Raw genomic sequence first — 14,144 nt, 5'->3', positions numbered from 1 at the left:
CAGGAAGATGATGTCTAGACTGCTAGCAGAATGGAAACAGAATGTAGAAAACAATTTCTTTTTGCAGTTCTTCAACATGCAGCTCCTACATCCATAAAATTCAAGAAGATGTTCAGGTTTTAATAAAAGGGAAAAAAATAAAATAAAAGTCAGCATTCCTGAGCAGTCACAGAAAAAAAAAAAAGGCAAAATTCTGATCTGCAGAGAAAGATTTTAAATGTTTATAGATAATCTCAAGTTGTTTTCTCTCTTTTGGCACTTGCAGGATTTTTAAATCATGAGGTTATTTTAGGCAAAAGGAACCAAGTTGTGATCTTAAGGCAGCAACTGCTGACAATTATGAAAGACAATAGAATTTTAAACAGTGCAATGGAAAAAAGAGTCTTGCAAAGAAAGTAACACTGTCAATAGAAGGAAGACAGAAGGAAATTAATTAATTTAAAGAAATATGTTTTATGTGAAAAAAAGGAACTTCTTATATACTGTGTAGAAAGATCAAAATAATAATAAAAAAAAAAAAATTGATTTGAAAGATTGGTGTCCAGAAATGTTACAGAGGAAGAACCAGAGTTTAGGAAGACAAGGCTCAGACCATAAGCAATCATGGGAAGAACTTGGGATAAAAAGTTAGACGTGTAGTATTGCTCTTGATAAATCCAAGTGATTGGGACATCTAGACAGAAAGTCAAAGAGATACAGTTCAAAGGAAAAGAAAAGGTTATGAAAGCAGATCTGTGAATCACGAATAGATAATTTTTGAAGAACAGTGTTCTGTTTAACTTCAAGCATTTTCTATTAAGGCTTTTACTAGTGACTTTAAAGTTGATAGCAAATCAGACTGAAGGGTACCAAATGTAGAAATTATTCCCCAAATACACACATATACCTGAAACCATAAAAGTGTGAGCTGCACATAAAATGCCTAATAAAACTAGACACCTAGATGAGTTATTCTTTAATAGGCTGCATGGAATGCGTGAAATGAAAAACATTTATTGCGGAGCAGTTTCTTTTATGCAAATATTTGCTGCCTAAACCTAGTAATAAAAATCCTTACAGTATATCAAAAGTTGATCATAAAAAGGTGCATACCTAACACAGGGAAACTAAACTTCAGCAGTCAGTCACAAGAAGAGAATTCCCTGCATGGTCTAAGGAGGAGTAGTTCTGAACTGATCTTCCTCAGAACAAAAAAAGGAAGGCTAATGGTAATTGTATATGCTTGGGAGAGTGTTCAGTGAGGCTGATGTTAGAAAAAATTAGGACTGAATTTAAAGGTATTAGGAAAAAAAAATCAAACAGGGAGGAGAATATGAATAGGAACTGAGTTTTCCATTAAGAGTGCACTGAAAATAAAAATGATGACAAGTACACAATGGTTTCACAATGAAGAAATGAGATGGCTTCTTCTGATTGATGATTTGTTCTCAGCCCTGACAGAGTAAACATATTGATCTGAATAACATTCAAAGGTAAAGTCCTGCAAAAAAAAAAAAAAAAAAAAAAAAGCGGAAAAAACAGGGGAAATTGATTAAAAAAGATATAAATTAGAAGTTGCATAGTAGAGAAAGTAAGAACAGAAAGGATGAACATACTGTAAAAATTCACAGCTGTCAGGAAAATGACATTTTATTAGTATACTATGAAGCAGGGCAACTGCAGTGTTTGGCCTTTACTAAATGGATATGACCAAGTTGTTATTGGTATAGGAAGCATAAACTTTATTGGTATAGCATAAACGTTATTGGTATAGGAAGCATAAACTTTTGGGGCATTCATTTGTGAAGAGATTTGTGCCGCTAGATGATTTGGGAAAAAAAAAAACTGTGAAGGGAAGAGAGAATATTTTAAGAAGAAGCTCCTGGAAAATAAGTGCGTAAATGGAGTGAACCTGGAAAATGGATGAAGTGAGGGTTTAAAAGACCATGGCAGTTCGATGAGGTCTACAGTTCATACCATTTGGGAAGAAGGGTTTGTTGAGGGAGAGACTTACGCGGAAGCCGACTGTGACGGTTTCATTGATGTTGCCCCGCACTCTCCTGAGTTGTGGGGCAATTTGGGCGATGAAGGAAGAGAGGAGTCTGTTTGTTCTTCGATGTCAGAGTGGGAAGAGGGAGGCTTGGTGGATTTCTTCTTTCCAAAGGCCTGTTTGAAAGAGCTTCTTAGCTGGAAAATAAACACAGAGCAAGATTATATCCTTCATCCCAGCAATATGCATGCAAGTCATGTTTTGAAGAGTTAGTTTGCAGATGCCATCCTAGCTACTGCCTGAGGTCAGTATACAGAAGCAAGGTATTAACATATGCAACACGGTATCTCTAAAAACATGATACAGTGTTTGTTTTTCATTTATTAATCCAGCACAGCGCAAACATAAGTCTTTGGAAAAGATGCAGGACTGAGTGGTGCAGCTCTGGGAGAGAGGGGTGCTCATTTAAAGCCAGTAGACCCCAGAGGAATCCCATTCCCATGGCATTCCCCTCCAGGGATGGCTTTAAATAACCACTTCACATCTAGGTACAGGCAGATCCTGGTATTCCTAAATGCTGAAATCAAATACAAGCCCAATTTATTAAGTTTGCCAATTGACTAAAATTTGAACGGTCAAACGATTCCAATGCTATGATTTGGGTCACAAACAAGAAGACTTAAGCTGGGACACAAGATTTGCTTTGTTGAACTGCTAAGAAGAATGTTAGCTGAAAGGTATCTACACTGTGCTGCCGTTTCCCTTACAATAGTCAGATCTCTGAATATACAAGCATTGCGTTTTTTCTTTAGAAGCTTTGCTGGTATTGAAAAGGGACAGAATAGCCAAAGAGCCATTTATTTCTGGAGCCAAGACGAGAACAGTTTTGTTTGCATTGAATTGTAACTAGTCCATTCTTTGATACCTTTGTCTAAATACAGAAATTGATAATCTTAGAAGAAACATGTTTCTTTATTTTTTTTATTTTCAGAAAGTTTTTCTGATTGAAAATTGCATAAAACACAATGGCAAACATCTGCAAAAAAAACTAAAAGGTACTCAAACATTTTATTTTCATGACGTAATTGGGGAGTGTGACCACTGAACACAGAAACATTAAGTATTTTTCTATTTTTCAGATCATGAAATCTAATGAGAAAGAAATGGATTTTGGCTACACTCCCCCTTTCTAGAGTCTAAACTTTGCGATTAAAATGAATAAAGAGAAACTGAGAAGACAAACAAGATAATCTGTTTTTAGAAGGTATAAAAGCCTACTGCCAAAATAAATAGCAATCATGCCAAGATAGGGTTCTTTATAGATGCATGCCAAATTTTCCATGGTACATATTCACCTCACTTCCTCTAGAGTTCACCTTGCAGAAACATGAAAGAGTGTGGAATTACAAATCAAGGGAATGAAGGCTGATCAGTACTTTAAAACAAATGATTACTTAAGGTAATACTTCTAGAGTAACAAAAACATACTTTCTGATTATTAATTGAAAATATTTGATTAAATCCTTAGTACCATGTGGTATTTGTGTGTTCCTGTGGGGAAGTATCTTACTTTTTTAAAACACCATACTAATTTTACATGATAATTCATAACAGATTTCAACTCCCTTCATTGCTGGAAAATGTATGAGTCAAGTTTTTGAATCAAATTCTTACTGAAGAAAAATTAAGTGGGATTTGAACGTGGCCCAAATATATTTTAGGTCACAACATATTTTAAGGTCATTTCCAGTTTTTATTATTAATGTATATATTTTAAATTATCTGCTTATTCAAATAATTCCCCATTAGTATTCAACAATTTTGAATAGCAGCGTCACAGTACGTATCAGAAGTGAATTGCTTTGCATCCGTCTGGCCCAACATGAACACTGTAGACAAAATGGGCCAACTATGCTACACTGCAAAGGAAATGACATAGCAGATAAAAGATGGATTTAGACCTGTTGGGCACTTACCCAGTTTTTCTTTTTCTTTTTTTTAGAGTCAGCATCATTACCACTGCCAATGCTTGAGTGGCTTGTCGCACTATTGATGCTGGAAACACTTTCTGAAGAATGCTGTCGTCTAATACGTAAATCTAAACAAAAAAATAATAATTAAACAGAATAAGAATTGGAGGTTACTAAAATGAAGGGTGAGGCTTCTGAGTTACAATTTCTTAAAAGTTTCTAATAACTGTAATTTAATCACTGGAATATATTCTTGAAGAATATACTCATTAATACCATTAATATTAATACCTTTAATACCAAAGGATATTACTTTTAGGTTATTTTTTACTTCCAAGAAGTTAGCTTTGCTAACTTGTGTTTCATTCAATGAAATTATCTCAGGACAGACATCTATATAAATATCTAAATATCTAAATAATGACCTTCTTAAGCAAAGATCAATGGTGCTCTCAAAAATGAATGCTGCCATGATTTATTTTTTTCTTCAAGTGATTACTTTGCTACTGCTCATCAACACACACCTCTGATGTATATATCACATAACTTCTGCCAAACCACTTGACAAATTAATTGAGAATCTGGAAATTAAAATGCCTGCTTTCCTGCACTGCTTTGGCAACTTGTGAAGAGATCGACCAGTTGTTGTCAGTCTGTCTCTTAATGATTACAACAATTTGCAGAGCTACATCTCATACTGGATTTCCAAGGTATGACAAAGTTTTGCTTTAAGAATTCACTGGTGTCTTGGGAGTACTTCAATATACAACTGCAGTAACATGTTTAACTCTTGACCTCTCCTGACAGGCCATGCCTGGCCACCCAGTTCTGAGATGACAAGGTTACCAGAACTCTTCAGCACAGAGGAAATACAGGTAAGGTTTCCAGCCATGAAAATACCACAAGTATGCCTACAACTCACATCAGAATGTGTTTGCCTTCCAACAGAGCCCCCAGAACAACAGGAAAGTAGTGATCAGCCTTTTTTATTAACTTTTTTTTTTTTTTTTTCCCCTGAGAGAAACTCTGTATTTATTTTAATAGTGACACAAACATACCTTTGTGGGTGTGATCAGGGCCATTCAGGGCTCCTTGAATAGCAGCTTGTGCAGCAGAATTCTGGGCTTTCAACATTTCAATGGTTTCCCGTAGCTCTATAAGCTCAGACTCCTATGGGAAGAGAAACAAGAGCTGGAAATACATGGCACAAGAACAATATTTATCAAAGCCAAGAAAAGTGACAAGATCAAACTGCAGTACCTAAGACTGCCTGGATGAACACAAGGATGACACAAATTTCAAGTAGAATCTCTCCAATGATACCAAATTAAACTAATGTATAATTGTGTATTTTTTCTATGCAATGTGTTCATGTTATCCCTAGGGAGAAGAAAATTTTTTAAATATAAAATTTGATCTAAAAGGAGTCTTGGTTGAATACTCTTTATAAAGTGAAGAAAAAGACAAAAGCTATTGCCAAGAGGCAATAAAACCATTTGGATTATATCTGTCAGAATGAGAAACTACTCTTTAATGGCTGAAACTCAATCTAAATTTGTTTACTTTTCAATAAAATTTAAAAAGTAAGAAATAATTCAATTACAATAATAATAATAATAATAATAATAATAATAATAATAATAATAATAATAATAATAATACTCTGTTTAACAGGGACTGTCTTGTAATTTAAAGTGAAATTACTTCAGTGCAGGAAGAATCACAGAATCACAGAATGACCCGGGTTGGAAGGGACCTCAAGGATCATGTAGTTCCAACCCCCCTGCCTGGCAGGGCCACCAAACATACACCTTTACTAGATCAGGTTGCCCAGGGCCCCGTCCAACCTGGTCTTGAACACCTCCAAGGACGGGGCATCCACAACCTCCCTGGGCAGCCTGTTCCAGGGCCTAACCACTCTCCTAGTGAAGAACTTCCCCCTCACATCTTCCCTAAATCTTCCCTAAATCTTCCCTCCTTCAAGGAAGTTCTGTACTGAAAAGCAGCGTCAATTTTAATTAAAAAAAACCAGCTTTTTATACTGACATGTTAAACCTCTCCTTCCAGCCCTTATTTATGTAATGAAGATCAAAGGAATTTAATCCCAACAGCAGAAGGAATATTCCAAATCTTAGGAGGAACAAGCTTGCTTATGAGATTATTTGTTTCAAAGTCAGTATTTAATCTCTTTTGGAAAGAAAATCTTTGAGGGAAATTATATTTTGTAAAAAGTTGATTTTTAAATAAATCTTTTTGTTTATTTAATAATTTTGCTTTTAAAAAATAAACAGAACAATTTCAATATTTACTATCCAGTTCACAATGCCTCTTGCAATGTTTTATCTGTTGCTTCTCAATTAGAGTGCAAAATTTTATATTATACATAAGTACACTGACTCTAGAGGTGAGAAGCAGTTCACTGATGTACAGTTCCTTTCAGAGCTTGGCTCACTGAGGCCCCTTCATTTATAGGAGACTAGCCGACTAAGGGGAGATAACAGTTAGAAAAGTTCAATACTGGAAGGTGCTAAGCACCCTCCTAATCTTCAACTGGGGACAAAGCCTCGCATTAAATTTATTAAGCTACCAGGTTCTCATTTCTTCCCCAAAGTCACAACAGCACATGGAAAATCAAGACTGTTTCTAAGTGAATAGGCATACCTAACCTGGATTAACAATGAATGTAGGCATTTTGACCTGCCTAGAGCCCTGCCCTTCTCATATTGCTCTCATTCAGACAAAGTTGTCAGGCTGGGCTATGACTGGTCTTCATTACAGGATCTTTCAGTATGGATTAATCCTAGAAATGCATCTATTTAATTAAAGTCTGGAAGCAAAGATTTTATCTTCAAGCTATTCTGTGATACTGTCTGGATAACCCTGATGTGCAGAGTTTAATTCTCCTGGAGCTTTCTGAAGATTTGATTGCAATAGTCATTAAAGAAAGATCTGTCTGCCTTACTGACACAGCTGTTTTTGTGTTTCTGTTTCCTTTCAGTGTTTTTTAAACAAAACTTTAATATAATCTGCTGACTTCATTCCTCATTACAGCATCTTCTCTGGTAAACGTACCTTTTGCTCAGCTGTCATTGTAAGACTTTGCAAACGGCCAGTCATATTTCCCAAGCTTTTTTCAAAAGCTGCTACTAGATGAGCCTGTGAAAGAAACAGAAGATATCAGCAGTTGTGGTAATGGGTCTTAATCTTAAAGAAATTGTGGGGTGTTCTATACATTTTGGTGGGACAAACAATACTTGGACTTCATAAAACTCAGCACTCTCAGTTTGGGCTTTCTCCCAGATCTCTTTCTTTCCTTTTATTTGTTTTTTTAAGTACTCTTTCTCCTCCAAGCTTATCTTCTCCAAACCTCTTGTATTAATTTTAAACTCAGATTATTGACTATGTGTAGCAGCCAAGTAAGCCCAGTCTTCCTTGGGCTTCTCTAATTCCCAAGGAGTTTAGCTTAGGTACTTCTGCCTGCAATGAATTATAGATTTAATGTCCTGCCTGAAGTTCCTGATATATGGACCAGAAGTCTGTTCCAAATAGAAGTCCACAAGTGATTATTTTCAATTACCAGACCCTTCAACAGAGGAATTTAGTTGCTTTTTCTTAAAAGGAAAGTTCTAAGCTTCCAAATAAAACATTCCAGTGGAATCCTGAGAGTCAAAAACACTGCAGTTTTCTTGTACAGAAGGTCATTGTTTTATCTATTTATCTTATATTGATTACATGTATGTATGGGTGCGTGTGTGTGTGTCCATATGTATGAAATTAGTATGGAACTTACATAAAATATAAACATGATATTTATACATATAAGTGCAAAAATGCATATCAAAGACAATCTTGAAAACTCTAAGTCCTGCTTTTAAAAGAGCAGTATGTTGAAAATGAACCGAAGATTTAATAAAATAAGCTTCATTCTGTTTCTAACATCATTCATCCTATACCCTATGTCCAAACAGCACATCTCTTCTTTAGTGGTTGCAATTTACATTGAGCTTCATAGGCAAAAAAAAAAAAAAGGGCAACTGGTCATAAAAAACCGACAAGATAATCCATCTTTTACCATAATGGGAATGGCATCTTCACTCCTCAAGAATGACAATTTCTTTCTTTTAATACAGTACATATATACGTTTTGCTTAGCAAATCTTCTCATTAGAGACTGCCATGCTTCTGTAAGCAATGCTAACATTGGTCAAATGTACTTTGACTGCTGCCTCATATTCAGCTGACTGTCTATCAGCACACCAAGGTCCTTTTCCATCATGCAGCTTTCCAGCTACTGCTGCTGAAACCTGAAGGGTTGCCTGGGGTTGTTGTGATCAAAATGCAGGACCAGACACTTGGCCCTGTTGAAACTCATACAGTTTACCTTGGCCTATTGATCCAGCCTATCCAAGTCCCTCTGTAGTGCCTTCTCCCCTTTGGCAGATCAACACACTCTCCCAGCTTGATGTTGTGAAGGTGATAACCAATGTCCCAGAGCACTGAGACAAAGCAGATGCAGCAAAAGTAGAGCTACAGCCAAATGTGTCCTTTCTACATGTGTTTAACAGGAACCTAATGGGGCTCTCCATTCACTGCCTCATAACAAAATCTGTGGTTCCGCTGATGGCCCATGGGTCTGCTTAACTATGAAAATAAAAATGGGTATTTAGGGTTTGAAAAGAGAAATCATTTGCTTAATTATGCATTGCTATTGCTGATTTCTCACAATTGCATTGGGATAACTGCAGTTCTTTGGTACCTAATCATGCATGCTTGTGCAAAGTAATTTCCTATTCCACAGATACAACTTCAGCTTATATTTTACATGAATAAAGTACAATGAACTAAAGAGCATCACTGAAAATGTCATTAAAGGTTATTGAAACTATGAAGTTATTATCTGTCAGTCTCTAGAGAATGACAGCCTTATCACAACTACGAATTCCCAGTATACTTATATATTAGTATGGGTATATGTATAAGACTTGTATGTTTATATTCCTTTTTAAGATCAGTCTGCATTTAAAGTCTGAGATGCAAAAATGTTCAGAATGGCCATAAGAGATTATAAATTCAAATTAGATATTTCTTTTTTGCTCATTAATATAGTAATTTTTATCTTTGCTAAATTTCACTGAATCGGAATCCTTTCAATCTGAAGATGTTCTACTTTGTCCAAAAAGATCCATTCTTTCATTCTAGCAAAAAATATTTAGAAGTAGACTTCTTCTCATAAGTTATAGCCAATCTCTTAATAACTCAGAAGACTGTGTTAGATATAGCTGTTGCATTCATGGCTTACATCTTGTTTGCTTGCAGGACAGCGGTGCGGGGCTGGCCAAACAAGCACTAGCCAGAGAGCCCCCTCCACTTTCCAGTGGCATCCAGGGTCTACTACAATGGGTAAGCATACATCCTTCAGCTTCATACAGTATAAAGCAGTGATCAAAGGCCCTCCAAACAAGCTGCTCACTGGATTCTGAGCTGATTAGTCTCATATGAAGTCCACTGACTGGACATTTCCAGCACTGAAAAAAAACCCTTTCTCAATTAGCATAGAGATTTGCCCTTCAGCAACATTGAAAGAGACATAAGGGAAAGGCCTGATGATATATGTGTAAAAAAATAATTTAAGCATCCAAATAAACATCTGGGCCTGGCATGGATTTAATCACATGCAGGCAAAACACTTTGGGGCTAATCAAATGAAATAAGCAGCTGAAATCAAGCATAGTACTTGAGTCCAACAATGCCTGAATAATAAATGGAAACAAGTAAGAAAATTCTCAGCAGAGGTTTCTAAATGCTTAACAAATACTTTAACCAAATGGAAAGATTTTGATATAAAATAATACATGAAGAAAAGTCTTGGCCAAACAGGTCAAAATTTATTCTGATGGTCTTTTAATGACACTTGCATTATGAAGTGTCTTTTGTAGCAAAGCAAGGAAAAAACGATACAAATAGCCTGGTTATAAAAGACCTTTTTTGCTTGGTTCTACAAAGGGAAAGGATAACAAAAATTTACAGCCTGAAATGAATTGAGATCTCTAATTGTTGGCTTCAGTTTGTTGCTCTCAGGCAAATGAAGAATTGCCCAGCCTGGCAAAGATGAAAATTAACATTTTACTTCTAAAATATGTAAGAGAAGGAACCCCCAAAGACAGAGTGGGCACACTGGCTATAGATTCCCAAATATATATCCTGAATTGCATTTAAAAGCCACAATAAAACAGATTGTTTAGTATCTATCTGGTAACATCATCTGAAGCCACAGTAGCCAAACAGACTTGCAGCTCACACTCTGTATCTGGCATTATTTTATGATAACATGTTCAATAACTCATATTATCAATTAATAATTGATAATCATCATATCAGCAATTGAAAGGAGAACCAGGTATCTCTCTGTGAAATGCCAGTCTTCATTAGTTATATGCCAGCGTAGTTACTGAAGCTTCCATGTATAATTTTACATTGTTCTTACTTGCACATCTATTTGTATTTTGCTGAGCTTATCTTTGTGAAATTTAACTATCATAAATTCTATCAAAATCTTCAGTTCCTGCCCTTCCATTTGTTGTGTCTCCTTGCTTCCAGGTTTTCCTCCTAGCAGACAAAAAGCTGGACATGAGCAAGCAGTGTGCTCTTGCAGCCCAGAAGGCCAGTGGTATCCTCGGCTGCATCAAAAGAGGGCTGGACAGCAGGGAGAGGGAGGTGATTGTCCCACTCTACTCTACCCTTGTGAGGACCTATCTGGAGTACTGTGTCCAGGCCTGGGGCCCCCGATAGTGGAAGGATGCAGAGCTGTTGGAGCGGTTCCAAAAGAGGACCACAAGGATGATCAGAGGGCCAGAGTACCTCTCCTAAGGAGAAAGGTTGAGTGAGTTGGGGTTTTTTAGACTGGAGAAAAGGTCAGCCTTCAAGTACTTGAGGGGAGCTCATAAGCAGGAGGGAGACTGACATTTTACATGGTCTGATAGTGACAGGACAAAGGCAAATGGCTTTAAACATAAATAAGGAATATTTAGGTTAGATATTAGAACAATATATATTTTTTAATATTTAGAAGATGTTGAGGCACCTGCACAGGCTGCCTAAAGAAGTTGTGGATGTCCCATCTGCTGGGATGTCTAAGACTAGATGGTGGTGCCAAGTGGGGTCTTGGGCAGCCTGATTTGGTGGGTGGCAATCCTGCCTATGAAGGGTGATCAGAACTGGTGTTCTTTAATGTCTATTCCAACCCAAACTATCCTATGATTCTATGATGTTTTGATTCTATCAAGCGTTCACCCTGGCAGTGGAAAAAGAGAATTTTTGAATTATGCTTACACAACTCGCTGACAGCTTTGCAGCACAAAGATACAATACTAAACTGAGATTCTAAGGAAATCCAGTAATTTACAGTACAAGTATTAACTATTTGCTTTTTGTTTTGTTTGTTTGTTTCAATTGGTGCTTGTATCATCTTATAAGTCAGAAAAAAAACAGGTTTCTTTTCAACTTAAGAAGTGCAGTAGCTTACTGGTGTTGGCAGTTTAACTCCATTAACACTGACATAAATTTTACTATGGCTCAAGATCTCTAATAAGCTTTAGTTTGGATGGCATGAAATGGAACAGAGTATTTCGTTCTACTGTTAAGCAACAGCATTTTATTTATCTTGGTTCATATTGAGCCCATCCCTATATATTTCAAATGATTTTTTACAATCTAAATAGAATGGATTGATACTTCTGTCAGGAAGCATGACTCTGCCACTCTTACTTGTGCAGGATCGTATTAGAATTGTCAGACACAATCTAACACTTCAAATTCCATCTTAAGGAATGGATAATAACATCAGAAAAAGAGTAATCACAACCACTACCCTTTTTGCAACATTCATTTCCATACCCACTGTGTTCGATTGTAAGATTTTTTTCTGCCTGAAGGTGTGGAAATGTAGATGTGAATGAAATAATGCATTTTAAAAACAACAAGATAAATAAATAGTAGAAGTATCCTAGATCACATCTGGGCACCCGTATTGAATAGAAGCTATTAACCTATTTGACAGTGTTTTTCAGCAGGGACAGAAATACTCACGTTTGCAGAAAGTTGAGATGTAAGGGTAGCAACTTTTTCTTGTGACGCAACAAGCTCTCTCCGTAGTTTCTGAATTTGCTAGATGGAAAAAAGGCTACCATCAGTATTTCAGCAATTGCCTTCTGTTGAATTTTTTTCTTGACATTTTTCTCAAGAAAAATGTCTAAAGTTAGATGAGGTATGATTTTATACACACACACACATATTTATATATATATATATAAAACTTTTTTTTCTCTAACATAAATAGTTTCCACATGAAATTTGATTAAAATATGCAACCTTTAACCTTTCTAAATCTTTTTTTTTTTTTTCCCTCCAAAAAATCTCTGGTCAGCTTACAAAAAAAGTAGCTTTAAATGCACATGCTGATGTAGAAATAAACTACATTCAAAGCTCCTATATCCTTTTATGAGAAACATTACCCTTAACAAAAGCAAAAAAAGCTAGATATCAAGCATGAAACTTGCATATCATTTTAAGAGCATTTGACTCTACTTGAGATCTTACAGGGATTCCAGACATTGCACTGAACTTAAAGCACAGCATAGAGTATCACTTTGAACCTCTTTCATATTTAAACATGAAAGGAATTACTGCAAACTAGAGAAGCGAAATGTCTACAGACAGCCTAGCAAACAGAGCACATGACATTCTAATACTTTCACTGTAAGAACTACTGCTGTATTTTAACTTTATGATTCCCGTGAAAATCAAGAGGGAATACTGTACGTTCTCTAAAGGTAAACAAGCTTCTGCATGCTAATGATACAAAAGTAATTAAATCATTTGCACTTGCTCAGAATCAAAGACATTTTTGAGCTGTTCTCCATCTTGGCTTTCTCCTTTTCCCAAGATTTCTCTTTGCTTTTCAGTAGCAATAATTCAAGCTGCCTGCTTAGGCTACACTTTCATCAGAATCCTCTGATCACAGAAATGCAGATCTCACAGGGCACATCTAGATACTAAGAAACCTTCATAAATGTTACACCACTACACACAGCCCTTTATGAATGGAAATCAAACAAGGAATTGTCATTCACACTACTGAGCCATGATGCACCTTTTTGACTCCTTTGGTTTAACTGTCAGACAAAGGAGACAAACAAATGCAGTCTGAAGACATGCAGCTCTGGGAAGTGGACATGCACCCCTTGGTGCTGCAGCTTTTTGCTGCTATTCCCTGGTGACCTTTTAATACAACCAGAACTTTGTATGGAGAAAGACGGTAATTATATCCAGCTGCTGACTCACTCTTGTCACCCGTTCTGATGCACTGTGAGGAGAGTGAAGCTGTTTTCCATGTCAGGTTTGATTTATATCTGAAATCAATCTGCATCTCTCCGAAATTCATCAAAATGGCCAGTTTTGGAAATTTAATATAAAGTAAAATGTAAGTGATGGAAGTTCAAACTGAACATTTAAAGTATTTTTCTGCTGAAGTACAGCGTGTCACCTTGAACTGCACAGTCCCTTAGACCCAATACTAAGTAGTTTTAAGTCTGAGATGTGTTACAACTCCTTTGCAGAACCTCAGCCAGGAATCCTTCCGCACAATGCTAAGAAAACACCTTTTAATGCAGCTAAATGTCATTTTCCCAGCAGATCATAATTTATAGATAAACAATACATTTCTGAGAAATATCAAACAAATACACAATTACAAAAATGAAGAAGTGTTCTTACCTCTGAATGCGCCTTTTCTTCTGCCTGGAAGAAAACACAAAAGAAATGGTTTTGAAACAAGAGCAACATAGTTGAGGTAATAGAAAATAAACACCAGCTACTCTAAAGTGAAATGAATAGCTTCATATATCCCTTACATTTAAGGGAGGTATGCAGTAAAAACAATAAATGGAATCCTTTGCAACTTACTTGGAAAGGCTCCAGCTGAAAACCCAAAGAGTTTTCCAGCATACTGACAAGATGAAACCAGGGGTACAGGAGGAATGGTAACAGAACTGTAAGACTGCAGCTACATTTCTAACACAGGAAAGAAAACTTGCTATGCTGTCAATGAACGTACCTAAGTCTGCACATGTGAACTTTTATACCATAATGAATATTATGGCTCCTGCAACTAAAGTTGCTTAACTGTATACTGTGCAATAATCCTAACA

General features: G+C 36.3%; 1 protein-coding gene across 41 annotated transcripts in view; it reads right to left on the bottom strand.

Moving 5' to 3' along the window:
- NAV3 (neuron navigator 3) overlaps window positions 1-14,144 on the bottom strand; it is a 489,648-nt gene that overhangs the window by 21,227 nt on the left and 454,277 nt on the right. For 34 of the 41 annotated variants that reach the window (XM_015857110.3, XM_085537405.1, XM_085537384.1 and 31 more), the window contains 7 exons: window positions 13,711-13,734; window positions 12,025-12,102; window positions 7,012-7,095; window positions 4,998-5,109; window positions 3,946-4,067; window positions 3,325-3,345; window positions 1,994-2,166 (listed from right to left, as the gene is read on the bottom strand). In XM_015857110.3, the coding sequence (XP_015712596.2) occupies window positions 1,994-2,166; window positions 3,325-3,345; window positions 3,946-4,067; window positions 4,998-5,109; window positions 7,012-7,095; window positions 12,025-12,102; window positions 13,711-13,734 (614 nt within the window). The remainder of the gene's footprint in view (window positions 1-1,993; window positions 2,167-3,324; window positions 3,346-3,945; window positions 4,068-4,997; window positions 5,110-7,011; window positions 7,096-12,024; window positions 12,103-13,710; window positions 13,735-14,144) is intronic. The other 7 variants (XM_015857055.3, XM_085537347.1, XM_085537421.1 and 4 more) reach the window with 1 other exon arrangement.

The sequence above is a fragment of the Coturnix japonica genome, chromosome 1, assembly GCF_054131305.1.
Source record: "Coturnix japonica strain WE chromosome 1, WE-NBRP24, whole genome shotgun sequence".
Taxonomy (NCBI): Eukaryota; Metazoa; Chordata; class Aves; order Galliformes; family Phasianidae; genus Coturnix; species Coturnix japonica.
Note: the sequence above shows the minus strand (reverse complement) of the source record. Positions and strands in the feature narration are given on the sequence as shown.